Source organism: Durio zibethinus, chromosome 12, assembly GCF_047325235.1.
Source record: "Durio zibethinus cultivar Kanyao isolate XHJ-2024 chromosome 12, ASM4732523v1, whole genome shotgun sequence".
Lineage (NCBI taxonomy): Eukaryota > Viridiplantae > Streptophyta > Magnoliopsida > Malvales > Malvaceae > Durio > Durio zibethinus.
In genome coordinates this window covers 25,640,414-25,660,001 of record NC_143173.1, presented here as the reverse complement: position 1 = coordinate 25,660,001, position 19,588 = coordinate 25,640,414, and the positions used below count along the sequence as shown (strand labels likewise).

At 32.3% G+C, this 19,588-nt stretch overlaps 3 protein-coding genes and 1 pseudogene across 3 annotated transcripts; all 4 read right to left on the bottom strand.

The window, feature by feature from the left end:
• Positions 1 to 7,236: 7,236 nt before the first annotated feature.
• On the bottom strand, positions 7,237 to 9,022 carry LOC111297249 (dof zinc finger protein DOF5.1). The gene is made up of 2 exons (XM_022891906.2): positions 8,801 to 9,022; positions 7,237 to 8,631 (listed from the first exon to the last, which is right to left on the bottom strand). The coding sequence occupies exons 1-2, from the start codon at positions 8,849 to 8,851 to the stop codon at positions 7,654 to 7,656; spliced, it is 1,029 nt and encodes a 342-aa protein (XP_022747641.2). The 5' UTR covers positions 8,852 to 9,022; the 3' UTR covers positions 7,237 to 7,653.
• A 1,910-nt stretch (positions 9,023 to 10,932) lies between these two features.
• Positions 10,933 to 14,058, bottom strand: LOC111297248 (beta-glucuronosyltransferase GlcAT14C-like). The gene is made up of 4 exons (XM_022891905.2): positions 13,271 to 14,058; positions 12,486 to 12,561; positions 12,281 to 12,396; positions 10,933 to 11,641 (listed from the first exon to the last, which is right to left on the bottom strand). The coding sequence occupies exons 1-4, from the start codon at positions 13,809 to 13,811 to the stop codon at positions 11,127 to 11,129; spliced, it is 1,248 nt and encodes a 415-aa protein (XP_022747640.1). The 5' UTR covers positions 13,812 to 14,058; the 3' UTR covers positions 10,933 to 11,126.
• A 2,087-nt stretch (positions 14,059 to 16,145) lies between these two features.
• LOC111296367 (RING-H2 finger protein ATL33-like) lies at positions 16,146 to 17,649 on the bottom strand. Its single transcript, XM_022890639.2, has one exon. It carries the CDS (start codon positions 17,507 to 17,509, stop codon positions 16,790 to 16,792), a length of 720 nt encoding a protein of 239 aa, XP_022746374.2. The 5' UTR covers positions 17,510 to 17,649; the 3' UTR covers positions 16,146 to 16,789.
• A 262-nt stretch (positions 17,650 to 17,911) lies between these two features.
• On the bottom strand, positions 17,912 to 19,185 carry LOC111296368 (RING-H2 finger protein ATL16-like; annotated as a pseudogene).
• Between the last annotated feature and the right edge of the window lie 403 nt (positions 19,186 to 19,588).

The window sequence follows — 19,588 nt, the reverse complement described above, 5'->3', positions numbered from 1 at the left end:
GACCTTGGGCGAGTCTTTCTTTAGTAGATGACAAGCCATCCCCTTAGAGCAGGTGACATGATTATTTAAGCATGTTTTCATTGTTTTACCCAGGTATCCAATTGTGTTAATCAAAATTTGACCATTGATCAGTTGATTTAGGCATAATAATTTCCTTTGTATATATATATATAAAGTGGTGATTATACACAAGATCAATGGAAATTGACCTTGTAACTTGTCTTGAGTTTTGACAATTTACCTTTGTGTCTTGTAGACAGGTAACAAAAAAGAATTTAAGGTTGTTGAATGGGCAGCTTCAAACTGAGCTGTAAGAGATTTCATGTGTTTGTCTAGCGTCTAATGCTAAAAGGACTAAAAGAGATATATATTGGTCTTCCATTTCAATAATCAGAGTTGACACATTCACCAAATGTATGCACTGTATGAAACGCTGAACATTATAACCCAAAAATAGGTCATTCTTAAAAATAAAAAATAAAAAAAAATTAAAAATATGCGCGCACATATATACATATATATAATTTTTTTCCGGATCCTTAATTTCTTAAACTTGTTAAAGTTGTCCAAGGAACCCAATAACGTTATTAATCACAAGATAAAAGGAAAAATGTAATTTAAGTGAAGAAAATTAAGAAACTAAGAGTAAGAAAGAGAAGCAATGTCATATAGATCTTAATTTCATGTTACTGTGACAGTGTGAAACTTGTGGTAGTTGGGGCAGCTGATAGCGTAATTTGCGCTGAACCTTCAAACAATTAATCAGATTTGGAGCTTATGGTCTAATTGCTTGACCATTAATTCTTCTTAATCTATCAATTATGGTTTAATTAAATCAATTAATTTTTTCCATTGACTCCTGATAATGATGGGTCAAACAAAACAAAAATCTGTGTTTCCCCCACCAATCTGGTATGTGGGCTCTATTTGTATAAGTAAAAAAAAAAAATCAGTGGGACATAAACAAACTGAACAATCATAATCAAATTGAGTGCTTCCTCACGCAAGCTTCCATTTTCATTTCCATGCAAATATTTAGAGCTAATTAGAAAAAAAAAAAAAAAAAAAAGGCAAAACTACAGTGTAAAGGCAAAACGAGAGAGAATTAATGTTTTAAGATATGTTTCATGAAACATTAAAATACAGTAATGCGATCAAGAAAAATCTGTTTTGCATTAAGAAAAAGACAAACCCACTTTGACATAAAAGATTAAAATCATATTGCTGTTGAAATTAATCAAAAATAATTTTTTTTTCTCAAATTCAAATAGAGAATGGTAATGGATAGTAAATAAACAGATATCTGTCATTATCGGATCCCTTTATATCGGATTCAAATAATTATAAATGGATAATTAACGGATTCGAATGAAAGATTTATTATACATGACAAATTTGGAATAAATATAAATAGTATCTCTTAGATATTTAATATTTGAATCCATTTAAGTTTTAGTAAATAATTATAAATATCCGAATCTATTTCCCGTTTACATATACAAAATATATAAAATTTTATACTTGTAAAAGGTTTTGAATCTTAAAAAATAATTTTTATTTATTATTAATTAAGATCGAACTTGAATTTTAAATTAAATCCATTTTTATTTTATATATTAACAAAAAATTTAAATAAACAAATATTTTAATGAATTTGTTTATTTAAACAAATAGTTTTTATTTAAACGGATTCAAATTTGAATAATGATATTAAACTTAAATGAATTCAAATATTATAAATATTGAACAAATTCGGATACGGATATCTAAAAAATGACTGATATTCGCTCCATTACTATTCCTATACTATATAGAATAATAAATAGTTTATATAGAATAATAAATAGTTTATATGAAACGTTGTTTCATGGAATGTGTTAAATTGATTGATTGATTATTTTAAAAACATAAGCTGATAGGAAATGACTCAAATATTATATTTAAGTTCTAATACATCTCCTCACATGCAAGCCAAATAAATGATTAATAGACTTACAGCAAATTCAAGTGTAGAATAAAAGTGCAAGCTGAAGAAAGGCTAAAGATTGCATAGCCTAATGGGCAAAAATACACTGTATGAAGAAATACTAAAAGAGTTGTGCTTTTCAGAATTCGAACTTGAAAGTTCTAATAAATTGTTAAATTAGGTGGTCGATTATCTTAAAATTTTAAGCTGATAAGAAATTGTCTAACTATTATATTTAAGTTCTAATAGAATGCTGCCTAAATATAGTGGCATGATTCAGAGATTTGAAAATCGAATATTAAGCTTGATTTTTGACATATGATTTAATGGTATTGTCTAATCATAGGAATCATGTAGCTAAGTTGGAATAAGACATTCCACATTTTTTTTTTAATTTTTAATCTACTTTTTAATCTTCCAATTCTTATATAACTTAAGGAAAACATTTTGTGATTAAATTCTCTTCAATTCACAATCTTTAAAAATTTACAACCTCTAAAAGTCAGTCCAATAGTATATAATTTGAATTAATGCTTAATTGGGCTACATTCCACATTCACTAATAAGTTTATAATCAATTTAAATAACCCGACAAGATAAATTTAATATTCATGCACGTGTATTCGTGAGTCATAAATTAGCAGACAAGAAAAAAAAAATCCATGATCATGTCATGTAGATGATGATGCCTTCATAACTAAACCTTAATAATTCATCTTAAAAAGAAATATTATCGTTGTCGACGACCTATAGTCCAATATAAAATTATATTCATGCACGGAATGCCACGTAGATTTGGCATCCATCAAAGGCTAAAAACAACTTAAGCTAATGATGCATGTCTGGTGATCAAATTTTTAGTGCCAACTCTTGGGGTATGAATTGGTCAAATCCATATTTTTCTTTGGACAGCTAAAAAGTGACATCTTAGGATGCTACTCACCTAAATTGAGGAAGATACCCAACCCAAGGTCCTTGTAGGCAAAGGCAAACCCCCATTTCCATGATGGAGACAGCAACAACTGGTTTCCTTAACGACATTGTTTTGAAATTGATGCTGTTGTTCTTTTGCCTTGTTAAATAAATATGGCTCATGCAAAAAGGAAATGACACAACCATATGATAACTACTCACTTTTTCTAGAGCAGGCAAAGTTTTGAAGGGTAAGAAGAGAGAGAGAGGGAAGTGATTGAGTAATAGGGCTGGCCGGGAATCTAAAATTCATGGACATGTGCATGTGGGAGAACGTGAAGGACTCAGGTTCAAAAGAGAAGAAGAATCTGGTTAGATCAGGCTCGGGGCATCTTGTTTGGAGATGATATATCGTTGTAGTAACAAAACAAAGACATTACAAAAGTGGAAGCTGCAGCTATTGCTCTATTGCACACAATTCCATGTGCACTCATCAAACATGGAACTCATTGAAATCAGAGTTTAGATTTGATTTGCCATGGATTTCCGAGCCTTTTGATTTCTTTACGTTAATTTCAATATCGACAATTTCGGCCGGGATCATTGTAAATTCTATATTCCTTTGATTACTAAGATAACGAGGATGACGACTGAACGACCGACCAAACTATAGCATTGTTATCCGTCTTTGAGTGAGAGAAAGCTTTTCCCTTTGACGGTCTTGAATGTGCTTTATTCGTCCTTGGTAAGCAGCCTTGGTTCTTGGAAAAGCAAACCCAAACACTCTCTCGGATTCCTTGCTTTCAAACATCACCCAATTCCAGTTGGAACATACAGTAATTATAGCCTGATTAAGTACTATTGGCATTGATATTTGTGGTTAGATGATCAAGGGAAGTTTCCGATTAAGAAACTGAGATGATTGTTAGAATTTTTTAAAAATAAATTGGACCAAATCGACCATTCCCATGATTTCTAATCATGAATTTGGTTTTTAAATTAATTTATTGTTGAATATTTTTTCCACCTTAAACATCAAGCCAAATTTATCGGGCAATTAGGAAATATTTGGAAAGCTAACAAACAGTGCAATATTAATGTCAATTGCAAATATTAATGCAATATATACACTTAATTATTAATGAATAAAAGATTAAACAAAAATTAACAAAAGGAGAATGAAAGAATTTCTTACTAGTAGCTAGTTTTGTTTTTTATATGCTGAGGGCTAATTCAAAGTCTACTCTCTCTCTCTCTCTCTCTCTCTCTCTCTCTCTCTCTCTATATATATATATATATATATATATATACTATTTAGTTTATTAGGTTAGGAATATCATCTTAAAAGACTTTCTATATAAAAATAATATTCCCACGAAGAAAATTTTGTATGAAATAGTTACGTTATATTAACATGTATCATTTTCATTCAAATTATATTACGTAATCATTTATTCAAAAAAAGTCAATCATTTATTATATATGACATGCGATAATTAAATGATAAATATTTATTTTAATAAATTAATCAATTATTTTATAATAAATAAATAATTTTTTAATAATATGATTATATGACATGATTTGAATAAAATAGATATATGCTAATTTAATGCAACTGTTTTATTCAATCTTTTCTCTATTCCCACATATATTCATCATAGTTGAAAACTTAATTTGTCAACAACTATATGAGTAAAGTTAAATCCATCTTAAAAATGCTCTAAACTTAGAGCATACTTTACGGGAGAATTTAATAGTTAGAATAAATTATAATAGTCATTCTTTTTATAAAAAAAATCATAATTTAATATAAAACTAAAGATTATAAATGTTGAAATTTAAATATTAGATCAGTTGAATATTAATTCTTAATAATGATTGTATAAAATATTTGAATTAAATTTAGTAATTGAATTTTATACCCAATAAAAGATTGTTATATGTCATTGATACTATGTCAAATAACTATTAAACTTGAAATTTTTCCAATTTTTAAGGATTTAAAAACATGAGTTAATTTTTTATATACGGTGATAAAATATATTAAGACCATTAGGAGGCTTAAATAGATTTTAATAAAGTTTGTCAAACAACCCAACAACCCTTTAAAGGAGTGTACCATGGGAAGTGAAATCCTCCTCGAGCGAGTGAGAGTGTTTGTTGTGTCAGTAACGTAAGCAAATGAAAAGAGTGAATATGAGGTTTTTTTTTTTTATAGAGGTTTGGTAATTTGTGTATTTGTTTGATATACAACAGTAATAATTTATGTATTTATATTATATTTTATATAAAAATTATGTATTATAATTTGTATAAATAAAAAATAAAAATATAATTTTTATTTTATTAAATATATTTATATTTTTTATTAAAATTTTAAATTATATTATTTTTATATATTTTATTCATATTAATTTTATATTATATTATTATATCATATTTTAAATTATTATATCTATTTATAGAGTAATAGAATATATAAAAAAAAAAAGTGCAGCCTTGAAGCGCGTGCGTGTAAGATGCAATCACGGAGACCAAGAATCAGCAGTCAGGTCCACACGCTGACAAACCAGTCTTTGCCTTTTAGTGACTGGTGCCAAAGACACGCGCGTCAAACTTAGAAAATGGGTCAGACATTCCATTCTCCTGTCCGAAAGCCAGTAGCCTTACCTTGGTAAATCTCTGTCTTTGACCCAATTGTCGTGGCTGTCTTTTGACGTTTCTCGTCCTTTTCCCCTTCTCCTCGCTGTCTTCACACTTAATTTATTCATATTTAAGAATACTATGATGATTTTTTTGTAATAGATTTGAGTGAAATGTTGATTTTTTAGTTCAAAAATTAATCACATATTTTTAAAAATAATATTCAATAATTTAAAATTTAAATTCTAATCTTAATAACTATTTTTTATTTTCAATTTACAGATTTTTTTTTATAAAAAATGTTGGTTTTCTTATGACTATGATCATTGCATTTCACACTCTCTTTCACATATCTCAATACAAACAAGTACGTTTTTAAATTATGACAAAATCATTCCCATGTTACAAATGGCTGCAGTGTCTCATGTCTCACCTAATTATCAGAAGAGAGCTTTTTGTTTCACATATTATCATTACCAAAGTAGATTTTTACGCAATTTTCTCTTTCTTTGTCTCACCATGCGATTGTGGCAGCAATCAGATATTTATGAACATGCATCGTGGATAATTCCTTGCTCAGACATACACCAAAGGCTCTTCTTGCATATTTGCTCAAACATGATAAGCTGTAAAACACTTTCTTCTGCTCTTTTGTTCCCTCTTCCCTCGCCCTTTTTCTCTTGGTTTTTGTGGGGGCAGCAAGCAAAATTTTCCGTTAAAGGTTTCAAGTGGAGTAAGCTATGGCTGCACAAAATAGACGAATGCACTCCTTTTGGAAATATATTTTGATGGCATCATGAACCACCAACTGTCTAACTCTATTTTTTTTTTTTTACAAATAATCCAAAGATAAATAAATTATTTAATAACTTAGATCAAAACAAAATGTATTTTTTTTTATAGAATAGTAACTGCAAGTTATACATTTAAGATTATTCTAATAAGAGATTACCAACTGATCTCGAACTCAATATCACTTACATTGAAAGTAACAATCCCACCAATTGAGTCAATCTATTGTTGGTACAATCCAATTAATTGTTTGATCAATATGACAAGCCTCAACATTTTCTCCAACTTGCGAATCTTTACGTACTTAAGCGAGACGGAAAGAGTGGAAAAAAAATTTGAAAAACTGATAACAATGATGCCGACCGTTTATACACTGAATCAATTATAGATTAATGTGTAGCTTGATCACAAGTAGAAACTAACATCAAACACAGTGTAATTAAACAAAGGCAAATTAGTGCTAAAGAGTGACATGGGAGTATTAAAATATTCTAATAAAGTAACTGAGAAAGAGGAAGCTTATTAATGTTTTTTCAACCTGATATATAGTAAAGTATGAATTGTGAAATTCTATCCAAATCAACTAAAAGAGCTTTGAATTCGAAATTCTGTTATTTTTCAAGAATTCAGTGTGAAGAGGACGAAATGACACTTTGCATATTGGTAGACTTATGGTTAACTAAAGTTATACTTTAATAAGCTTTTGCCTTGAAACTTGACTAAAATATGAAAGTTTTAAAAGGTATAAAAATCTTTATAAAAAGAAGAAGAAGAAGAAGAAAGAAGGCCAATAGACATGTAAAAGAAGTCATTAACTCCAAACAAATGAATCTTAGCATGATTCTAAGCCGTCCAGGTTTTGATTAAATTGTTGAATTCAAATGATTAATAATTCAATTATATAAACTAGTAATGTAACATAATTTGCAAATCCCTTGTAAGAAGATTATCAAGAGGCATTAATTGTCAAATTATAGGATTTAAACAGATATATTTTGCGCAATGCATATCATCAGTAGGTATATGCCTATTACAAGCTCTATAAACTGATACATGCACTTACTATGGAAAACATACTCATGAATTGAAATCTACCAATTCTACTAAAACAAAGGCTACCAATACTAGGGTTTTACTCGATTTTTATGGAACCAAGTACTCGAGGATCCTTCTTGGATAAGGTGTCTGGAGGTTTGATCATTGATGCCATATGGAGTTGGAAAGTAACTTTGTCTTCATAGTTAATTTTTCTTTAATTGAAGCTACTGTACTGACAAAAAAACCGAAGCTTCAGCACTTGAAACAAGAGAGACAGAGAGAGAGAGAGAGAACCAAATCTATAATGGATTGCTAGTGGATGAAGAGCTGAAACTGGAAATATCTGTCCATGCAGTTCCACCCCAGTACTGATCATTTCCTGGAACCCCCAAAAATTGCCTCGACAAATTCAGTTCCTGCTGATTATTATTATCTTCCATTTTCACTGAAGCCATCTGGGTTGCTATTAAGCTTGATATCTTAGGCCGAACCTGATGACCAGCTCCATAACCCGATGGCTCAACACCTACACTGCCAAATTGGTACAAGCCAGAAGAAGATTCCAAGCCTCCTAGGAAGGAAAACTGCTGCGCTTGATGTAGCCGCCATTGATCCAAACCGTTCATAGTCAAAAGAGAAGTACCAGGAGCAGCAGCACCACCCCCAACCCCGCCAGCTCCACTAGCTAAAGCACTTCCTATTTGAAAACCTAGGTCATTAGTTCCTCCAAGTGGAGCTGAAATTGTCCCATAATTCAACCCAATATCACTAGCACCAGATTCAGTAAGATGATGAAAAGGAGCCATGAACCTCAGTGGAGGAATCTGAGGTCCAAGGCCTAAAATATCAGTTCTTCCAGTACTGTTTGAAGAAATTGCACTTGAGGAACCAGAAGCTGTTTGTCGGTCACCGCTGACCGGAGATTTCGAGCTACTTCCTTTGCTTCGTTTGTTCCTACGGCAGCCACCTCCAACTGGAACATTTCTTAGGGCACCTCCTCTAGTCCAGTACCTTCTACAAGTTTTGCAAAAGTGACGAGGTTGTGTGAGACTGTAGTTGTTGAAGTAGCAAAACTTTGTGTTTGTTGATTCGCATCTAGGGCATTTTAATGCTGCTTCTGACATCGGTATGTTGGCCAAACGAGCTCGATCAGCCATTGAACCGGGCCGGATCGAGCCAGCTGCACCTCCTCCATGTGGTAGTTGAGGTGGTTGTGGTGGAGGAGGAAGCTGATGGTGGCTTGCACTGCTACTAGGACCAGCTTGATGATTTGGATGCTGGAAAAATCCAAGAAAGCAAGGAAAAAAAAAAGGAAATCAAACACCTGGTATATTCAACAAGATATTAACAAAAGTAATAAGAATATTTATCTTTTGGATTTTGCCTTTTTATCAATGAAACCATCAAAATAAACCCAATGAAAAAAATAAAAATAAAAACACTTACTTGTTGCCAGTTGGCTGGATCAAGATAAGCTGGGATGGAGGTAAAAGCCATGATTTCTTGATCTTTCTTTTCCTTTTGTAAAAGTTTGTTGCGTTTTTTGGGGGATAATTGTAGTGGAGAATCACATCAAACAAAGAGAGAGTGTTAGAGAAAGAAAGAAAAGGAAAAGAGAAAGAAAGAAAGAAAGAAGGGAGAGATATGGAATGAAGAGAGAAGGAAAAAAATTTTAAAGGAGGGTGCTTTATATATACTATATTTATTTATACTATATGGTAATATATAATTAATTACTTCTTGGTTGTTTTATTGCTTTTTAGGGTTTAGAGAAGGCCATGTTTCTTAGCCTATAAGCTTTTGTTTTTTTCTCACTTTTATTATACTTAGAAAAATGAGATTAGTGGCTCTCTTGCATGCAAAAGAGTTGGTCTCTAGAGTGCAAACCAGCTTACATTAATTAATTAATTAACAAGGTTTAATTATGATTAATGGTGAGATTTAATTGAGTTTAATTAATAATAATTTATAATATATAGAGTTCCTTCTTGGGGGGGTGCTTTGGTGGCGTAGTAATCCAAGGGTCCCGACCGAAGGAACCTTTTTTTCCCCGGTCCGGCATGTTTCTCATCCCCACTCGTTTCCTTTATTGGTGCATGGGAATATATATTTATTTCAGTGCTATTCCCACACTCCTTTCGAGGTGCTTGTGCTTGGATGGTCTAATTTTTCCATTCAAAGTTAATCTATTTTAATTAGGGATGATAATGATTATCAGATTTTGTTTGATTTTTTTAATAATATATAAAATTATAAATTTTTAAAATTTAATTTAAATTCAAATTAAATTTTTTTACAATTTAAATTAAATTGAACTAAATTCTACTTGTTCGATCTAATTCAATGATTTTTTAAATTTAAATTTTTATATATTATTTTAATATAATTTTTAATATATTTAAATAGATTTATGTATAAAATAATTATTTTTATTTTATAAAAATTTAAAAAATATATAAATTAATAAAAATATATAATTCAATTCATTCAAATTTTTTTTTATTTTTTATTTCTCAAAATCTATTTAAATTTATTTTATATATCTAATATCCAAATTAAATAAAAAAAATTGATCCAAACTAAACTAAACACTACGATTTAGAATAAATTTTTTACTTTTTAATTTTTTTATTTTTTCTCACCCCTAATCTTAATTTGCTTTTGGATGGTCCAATTTTGTTAAGTTTTCCTGCCCTTCTCATTCGCTTATGTTTCATCTCGAGACAAAAAAAAAAAAAAAAAAAAACCAGAACCACTTTTATTATGTTGAAAACCAGATGGTCATACAACATAAGATCTGCTTTTCCTGATAGGTTGGCTTTACCTTTTTGGGTTCAATAAAAGATGCCAAACCATAATTTTTGTAGGATAAATCAAACAAAATTGCCAAATTTGGCTGTAATATTTGCAAATATACACAGAGGGCGAAAAGAAAAAGAAATTTAAAAGCTAGCTATGGTCCAGAAACAGAAACCCCATGTTGACACTAGGCCAGCCATTGGGGTCCAAAATCTAATATTCTTAAATGGGCGAAACTTTTGGTCCAAATGGGCCGGGAAATGGAATCAGCTACTACCATAAATAATGGGGTGGCTATTGAGAGTTATCGTATCATATTTTGTGTCAAATATAATTTTTAACATGATATAAATAGTTTAAATATAAATATAATATATTTATTATATAAGTTACACGTGACATGACATGATTAATATATTTAAAATTAATTTATATCCATATAACATGATATGATTTAACACAATTAATACGATTATATACGAATAACACGATTAGATACGATAAATTATTCAAATAATACGATGCAATACGATACAATTAATATTATTATATACGAATAATACAATTTAACATGAATAATCTATTTATTTAAACAAAAAATTTAATTTAAATTAGTATTTAAATAAAAAATTATTTAAAACTTAAATATTTATATTCTATTTAAATACTAAAATAATATGATAAATACGATTACTAATTTAATTTTTAAAATAAATTAAAATAAATTTTAAATTTTTTTATGTTACAAATAATATCGCGTCTTGAACGTGTCATTACTGTTTAACACCAACATAACATAAATAATGTATTATCTTAATCGCATCGATACAATTAAAACACAAAACATTATTACACTAAATTCATACATAATTTTTTCATGTCATGTTTAAAATTGTCGTGTTTAGCTAACATTATTGTTGACAAAATTTGGGGGGGTGGAGGAGGGGCAGTATATACTTAGCATTACAAAAAACTATTTACACTGTTTTGATCTAAATCTTTCAGATTCAAGAAGTTGTACCAATAGTTTCTCTAGCCTCTTTGAACTTACAGTAGGTTTAACAGCATTTGGGTTCCCATAAATTACACAAGGATCTGTACCAGGAAAGGAACCTCCAACACACCAACCTCCTGGGGTAAACTGACCATTGGATCTCCTTAAGAGTTCCTTGTCAATTTTTTTCAGTACTGGATCATCCCTGGTAAACTTGCGAGCAAAAGGGGCTCCACTTTGAACCATGTCGTCAAAATGTTCCAATGTTAGAGTCATTGGGTGCTGCTTTGGAGGATTATCCCATCTTATATAATGCAAGTCATGGTTTACAGTTGTATTCTGGTAGTCTTTGTGATTGCAGATTACAGTGTGGAAGTAGCCTTCTGGAGATGACAGGAAATTTGTATAGTACATAAGGAGAGTTCTGGGGAGATTATCCCACCCCCAGACGCAGAATTCAAGAAATGACTTTGTCAGAACAACCCATGCAGACCCTGGAATTGTGCATCAAAATTTCAGGATATAAAGTACAATGAATCTATTGCATGTACCATACGATTTTGTAAAATTTATAAATAATCAAATATTCAGAACATATGTTAAAAGTTCACACAACCTACTCTGGATATGTTATTTGCAGATACTTTCAAGGAACAGCAATCTAGAAAGACTAGAATACAGGCAAATTTTCAACCAGACTTTAACAAATATCTAAGACATAACTTAAAACAGAGATTTACTTCCATCAGAAGCTTATCAATATGCAAGGTTGCACAAGGATCTCTAAACATTTCACAACAAAGACTACAAGTTACCTTGCAATAAACATTTTAGAGATCATGTCTAACTAGCAGTTCTAAAACTCTTCAACACTTTTTCCCATGTTATATTAAAACAGTATACTGAAAACCAGATACCAATCTTCAACAGCAAAACTATTTTTAGAATACGTAACACAGCATCCATTTACTTAAATCAAATGAAAACTATAAGCTGCCACCCACAGGCTGCTATCGACTTTAACTGATAAGTGACGACTTATTCAAGAATGTTGTAACACAAGTTTTACCAGACAAATAATTTGGAGTGGAGAGATCAATGACAAACAAAAAACAAAAATATAAAAGCATTACCCATGAATAACTTGAATGAAGCAGGCAATGATCTTCTCTCCTTTGCCCAAAAGACACCAGATTTCTTTGAATGATATAAGCCTGGATCTATAATGATGGGCCTTGCTCTTTGGTGTCTGCAAGCACACAATAAATTACATTCAAAGAACGCCATGTAAATGAGTACACTGCATAAAAAGCGGAATAACATGTATTGGATCCTCACTCTTTCCAACCAATGCTACTCGTGTGCTCCAGGAAGTTGAGATCCCTAGGCAAGTAAGAAAAGATGTGCACCATATCTGAAACCAAAACCAATACGCAATCAGCAAGATTACTGAAACATGCCTAGGCCTAGCCAGATTTTACATTTGTTAATTTTTCAAGAGAGTGCAATATGGAGAGCTGCTGCAAATGCAATTGCAGATGGAAATGAATATTGCTAATTCACAAAGGGGAAAACCAACAGGAATTATACAGGTAATTGCAGCCAGCGGATCAGCCAAGTTAAAGCAGACCAAATAATGGAGAAACCCCTGAAGAAACAAGCTTGCACTTAGTCACCCACGTACCATAAGCAGTTGCTTTTTGCCTTTCTGACGACCATTTCATGCAAAAATTATCACCAAACATATGCCACAAAAATTTTGGTACATCCCAACTGTTAAGTTACCACTATAATTATAAAAATAAATACATAAAACAGTACTCAGTCAGTGCATCTTAAATTCATGCTCTACCACCTTCAACCATTATTAAAATTCCAATAACAATATCTAAATCCTACTCATTATTATAGATTTTAAAAATGCTACTATCCTTGACTCCCATTTCATATCATCCAATCCCTCTCAGTGCCAACCCATTTGCACTCGCACAAGAAATATCCAAATTATCCATAATCCAATCATAAAAAATTAATCATAGACCATTCCATCCAATTCGTGGCCAAATCTCAACAACCCAACATTTTAAATTCAGATTATAATAAAAATTAAAAATGTTTATTACCATCTTGAGACATGAGGGGATAATCTGATGCACTAAGGTTCACAAACCAATCCCAATCTTTGGCTTCCTTCAACAATATCGCCACCGCATGAAGCGTGCTAGCAATCATAGTGGGCCCCTTAGAAGTCACCAAATCAGCCTTCCCGATCACCATCACGTTCCCAAACTCCCTAACCACGCCCTCCGATTTCATGTACTTAGCCAACTCCAGCCGTTCCGAATCCGGAGCTTCTAGATCAAGGTGGAGTATGTAGTAATTCCTCGGATGATAAACCGCCTGCAACAACCGCTTGACACTTGGCCCATCCCCTTTCGTCCCCGATATCAAATAAGCAAACCTCGGTAACTTCGGCAACCGGCCGTAAACCCCTTCAGAAAAAGTAAATTTCCGTTGGTGAAAAGAGAAGTCGGTGTTGGAAGACAACGATTTGCCGTGGGTAAAAGTTAATGCTAGAAGAAACGTGAGTGAAATGATTGAGATTACAAGTAATGGCAAAAGCCATGATCGATCTGGAGAATAAGGCAACTGAGCTCTTTTCATTAATTTACAATTTTGGGAAGATTTTCGGACGGGAGAGCTAAAATCTAAGAGGGGTTTGAGAGATTCGATTTGAATTTTGAGAAGGTTAAATGATAGTGTCGGACTCGGTGTTGGCGTAAGTGGTTTCTGTTGAAGTGGTGGCTTTGATTTGAAAAGAAAAGGGTAATTTGTAGTTTGTACTGTTGTCCGTGCTTGGAGAGGGAAATAATATCGGTCGGAATTTAATTTGAATTGTCGGTTACACTGTAGTGTTACGGGTTGTTTTTTTTTTTTTTTTAATGTTGTTGTTAATTTACCTGTAACCGTTGATTTGTTTGATCTAACGCTTAATTTTTATTGTTTTAGTAATTAAATTGTCAAATTATCATAATTGACAATCAAAATTTTAAAAAATGTAAGTTTTTAAATTTAGTAAATTACCGTTAACATGATTTTGTATTAGAAAATTATAACATGTCAACTCTTTAAATACTTTAAATTTTATTTTTTTATATAAAAAAAAACAATACAGTGAAATATAGAGAAAAAATTTATGTTAAAATTGTAACTTCATATTAATTGATTTTTTTTTAAATAACTGATTGAATTAATTTAATTAAGGTCAATGATAAGTATATTAGATTATCTAATTAATAAAAATTTACAAAAATAATTAACATTTAAAATTTTTTATTTTTATTATGTCATTTTCCCATTCTATCCAAATAAAAATCATGAAATTTTAGAGTTACATGAAATTCTCAAATTGCTTAAAAATGATTACATTGAAAAAGAGTGTTAATGTTTATCTAAATTAATATCATAAATAATCTTTAAATTATAATAAATATTAAATCTAATATTTAAATGATAAAAATTTTTAATGTGATATTTAAATTATGAATTTATTAATTAATATATTACTTAAGCTTTTATTTATCTAACATGTATCATTATTTAAAATTAACAATATTAAAATTAAATATCATATTAATTAATAAATTTATAATATAAATACTATACTAAAAAATTTTATTGTTTAAATATTATATTAAATATTTTACTATAATTTAAACATCGATCATGAGATTGACTCGTATTTGTATAATTGATAAGATTCATAATTGTGTTTGACATTTCATTACTCAAAACCAAATTTAATGTTTGCAAACAGATTAAAGTGAAAGTCAAGTAATATGTGTGCATTTGATTTTGAAGCACACGCCATTTATAATCCATTTTCTAAGGAACCCATAGTCACCAACCTACAAATAACAAAATTGTCCTCATCACTAGATATTAATATGCTAGCAAAATTTGGTGTAAATTATTTTTTCACATTTATGACAAATGGTACAATTGCTTTAAAAAAATGTAAGCGAAATTCATAATTTGGGAATGCAATATTTTTAGAAAGTGACATTCAATAATTATATAATTCAAACTTCAACACATACAATTTTTTTTATCAAACTTAACACCTAAAATTTTCATACTGTGATTTACTTTATATCTAAAAAAAAAAGAAGCAAGATGTTTGGTTCATGGGTCTATACTTTGCATGGGCTTAAGAGGCCATGGAAAAGAAGCTCTCATGGACTTGAGAATATATCAGCATTCACCATTTTTTGGGCCAGAACTGATGTGATCAAACCACCCCTTCATCAAAATGCATAGCAGCGTAAAGCAGGCAAATGAAAACCTGCCTTCCTTTTTTTTTTTTTTTTTTGGCCTTTCCACAAAATGTACTTTCAATTGACAAGATTATAGCTTAGGTGGCCAAAAAAAAAACCGAAGAGAGCTTTTGTAATTTACAATGGGTACAACCAAAATAAAAGTGACAGATAAGCTGTCAAGGCATTGAGATTGAGTTATATCCCCCACCTAGTAAAGCAGGAAAATTATTGACATTGTAACATCATTAACAAAGCAAAACATCAAGATTCAACATGCATTATGCAAAAAACACATTTTGTAATAATCATGAGTTTGAAACATATATATCTAAATATCCCCCACTTTCTTTTACTGCAATAACAGCAGCAACCAGCTTCCACTGAATAGAAATCTAGATCCTTTTTCTCTGTTAGATATACCTTTCCATCAAAGAGTAGCCGCCCCTTTGGCCCACCAAATGGGCCCTGGAAGCCGTGTAACCAGATCATGTATTCAATCATGAACAACTAGCAAAGGCACATATTCCAGTGTAATTCATTTTCTTATAATTTGTAAGGGAATTGATGGCAGAGCATTTTTATATATGTACACACCCTGTATTGCTCTCTTGAATCCCTTTGATTAAGAATTATCCTTTCGTAAAATATAACTTCTTTATCAATGTACATGGTGTCAAGGTGAAACGTAAAACGTGGATCATGCGTGTTGGATCCGACTGTTTCTGCTTTTGTAGATAAGGAAAAGAATTACAAGACTGATGAAGTAGATGATACAAACAATTGCTGAAGCTATTTACAATCATGAACAAAAAGCTGACCTAAAACGGAAAAAAGGACTGAAGAGAAAAAGTGGGGATCAGTTACTTCCATTTATGATCTCTCTTCAGTTCTTCTCAAAGCATAATCACAGAAAACAGAAGTAAATGTAACTCAATTTTGAACCTGTGAATCCGGATCCGAATCACTTCAGAGCGGATACCAATACGTACCCTGTTAAATCACCAATTCGATCTCTATCTAAAGCGTTCAAGCTATGACAAGAAGCATCCATGAGATAAAACTTTTGATCAAACTCTGGCTCTTAATTGCCTTGAATTCATTCCATTTCCTCACAGCAAAGTAACCCAAAAGAAAAAAAAAAAAAATGCAGGCTAATCTCTATGCTATCAGGATTCTAGAGTACTAACAATTCTTGGTGGAGTATTGAATACCAGATCTTCCATTTGCCATTCTCAATTTTATTATAGCCTCGGAATGCCAAAAGGGAAAAACAAAAATTCAGCAAGAAAAGGAACAAAAAATCAAGAAATTAAACTAGACATGTCAAACCAAACTGGCTGCATCTGGCAAACCTTGATGGAGATCACTATCTCTAGATGAAGCCGACGAGGCCGTACCATTATTATTTGGCCTGTTTACGGTAACAGAAGCCCGGCAAATTGGACAATTGTTTTGGTTGTTAAGCCACGAATCAATGCAAGTAGCATGAAACGAGTGCTTGCATCCACTCAACTGCCTTATTTCTTCCCCATCAGCTAAAACTAACAAACAAATAGAGCACTCACTTCCAATATCTTTAGAATGAGTCTCATTTTGGTACTTAACACCTGAAACAGGTTCCTTCCTCCTCTCAGTTAATTCAACAGTACTTCCACTGTTGTCCCTGGGAAGCTCCGTAGGGCTGTCCTGATGTTCCCTGGAAGACCAAGGAGGGCACTTGACAGCAAAAAATAAAGCGTAGACTATAGCGGGGATGGTTATAACTGCCATAAGGGCAAGAATGAATTCAAGTGGGGATAAATCGATGCTTCTTGGTGAAGCGGGGAAAGGTGGCGGTGGATTGATGGTCACTATAACAGCATTTCCGTTCTGATCTATAGGATATATTTGGGGTGATGAAGACAAAGGTAATGGCGGAGGTGACCTGATGATAACAGTACCGTTAGTGGTGTTATCAGGCTGGGAAAATGGAGGTGATGATGCAAGCAAGGGTGGCGGTGGTTGTGGTGGTGGTGGCCTGATAACGGTTGGTGAGTTCTCCATGATAAGGAGGAAAAAAAGAAGAAAATACAATGGTAAAAGACTAAACTTTGAGGCTTTTTTTTTTTATTCGAGCAGGTAAGGGGAGAAATGGTGCGGGAGCGGTGATGGTGATGAAAGCAATAATTGAAGGGAAAATGTGGGGCTGTTTGTGTAGACAAAATTCACGTAACCATCATGAAAGCAGCGCATGTTACCGATTCATGAATTTTGTTTCAATCAACAAGCATTACAGCAGTAATAGTTGATTTTTTTGACCCATTTAGTGTTTGTTTCTACTATCAAAAGGAGGCCCAAATTATTGTAATCAGACCACAAAAACTCTTGACCAGTGACCTTAATAACATGGGCTAAAGAGGCCCAATTTTAAGAGCTTCCGAAAATTTGAAACTTACTTAGGCCTATACTCATAGGATATATAGTTAGGGACGACAACGATTTGGAATTTGTTTAATTATTTTAATCCATATTCAAATTTTAATATTGGACTTTTGGGCAACAAAAACTGTTCGTAAGCTTCATCAATGAAAGGTTTGGCATTTGAAACATGATCATCCTAGAGAAGTGTAGAGAAAATAAAGGGTGGATTGAGGGTGATGACAGGGACCAAAAGTCATTAAAAAACGGTGCTATTTACGGCCTTTTGACGTTGACAAACATTATGCATCTAATTTTTCTATAATTCACTAGGCATTTTCTCGCTTTGAGTCACTTCCAAGCTAATAAACAATCATTAATGGAGAGTAGCTAAGCTACCTGGGTTCACAGTAAAGCCATCCGTTGATTCCCTTCCATCGTTTTGAAAATTACACCCCAAAATCTGGCAATCTATGAAGTTCCAGAGGTGGGTGTTCTGGTAGCATCCGGCAAAGACACGGCCACCTGCTCTGGAGGTGAAGAAGTATCAGCACGACACAGCGGGCAATTAGAGTGCAAATTTAGCCATGTATCAATGCATGCCACATGGAAAAAGTGCGAACAGTCTGGCAATAACCGAATTGGCTCACCTTCCTTGAAATCACTCAAGCAAACGGCACACATTTCTTCTTTGCAATCTTTGCCGTATCTAAATATTGGAATTAATCTCGGTGTTGAAGTGCTTCTGCTTCTGTCACTAGGCCTTTCCTGCTGATTGTGTTGAAGGTTTTGGCTAGTAATGGCGATGCCTAGCATCTGCCTGCGGTAGCAATTGCAAACAGAACAAACTAAATGATAAGTAGCGACCATGAAGGATCCGGCAATGACTCCAAGAAGGCCTATGAGAAACGGGTGAAATCGGAACCCATGGCGACCTTCTTCATCCATGGTACGATCGAGGAGTTGGGCACGGTTGCAGTCGGATTGGTAGGAAAGGTTGGTTTGGCGTTGATTGCTAGGTGAGACTTGAGGTTATGTCTTTTAAATTTGTATATATAAAAATGTATTCCAACAAATTACAGGCTTCACTTTCACTATCATCCATAACCATAGATGTGAGTGGCACGGACATCATTGGGAGGAAAACGACCAATTTTATGTTCAGATATTGGTAGAAACGCCGTGTGATCTTAGCCTTTGCAGGTCAAATCAATGAACTTCAAATGTCTTTGCCAAAAGATTCAACTATTTACTTATAATTTGAGTTGTATTTGCAAAATAAAGTCAGAACTAGTAAGAAAAAAGAAGAAACACGTCAGCCTGGTGGAAGGATTCCTACTGCATTATAACTGTGTTTTGGAATCAATCATAAAACGACAATATGATACGATGAAAATCTCTCCAGCATCATACTATCAAAAGGGAAGGCTTAATGATTGCTTCAGCTAGACATTCCAAATTAGTTCACATACGAGGAAAAAACAAAACCTTGAAAATGACAAAAACCAAATTTAGTTGAAGCAAGAGAAACAGCGGCAGCAGCCACTTGTTTTGAGAAACTTGTTCAAATAACTTGACTCCATTAAAGAGCACAAATTCAGTAATCATATTCAGAAGAGAATAGAAAAATGGGCACTTGGTAAATACAAAGGACAACTGATAATGGAGAGTCGGTGACTTGCTGATGTTGATAAGAAGAAATTGACAATAATAGCTCGGTTGCAT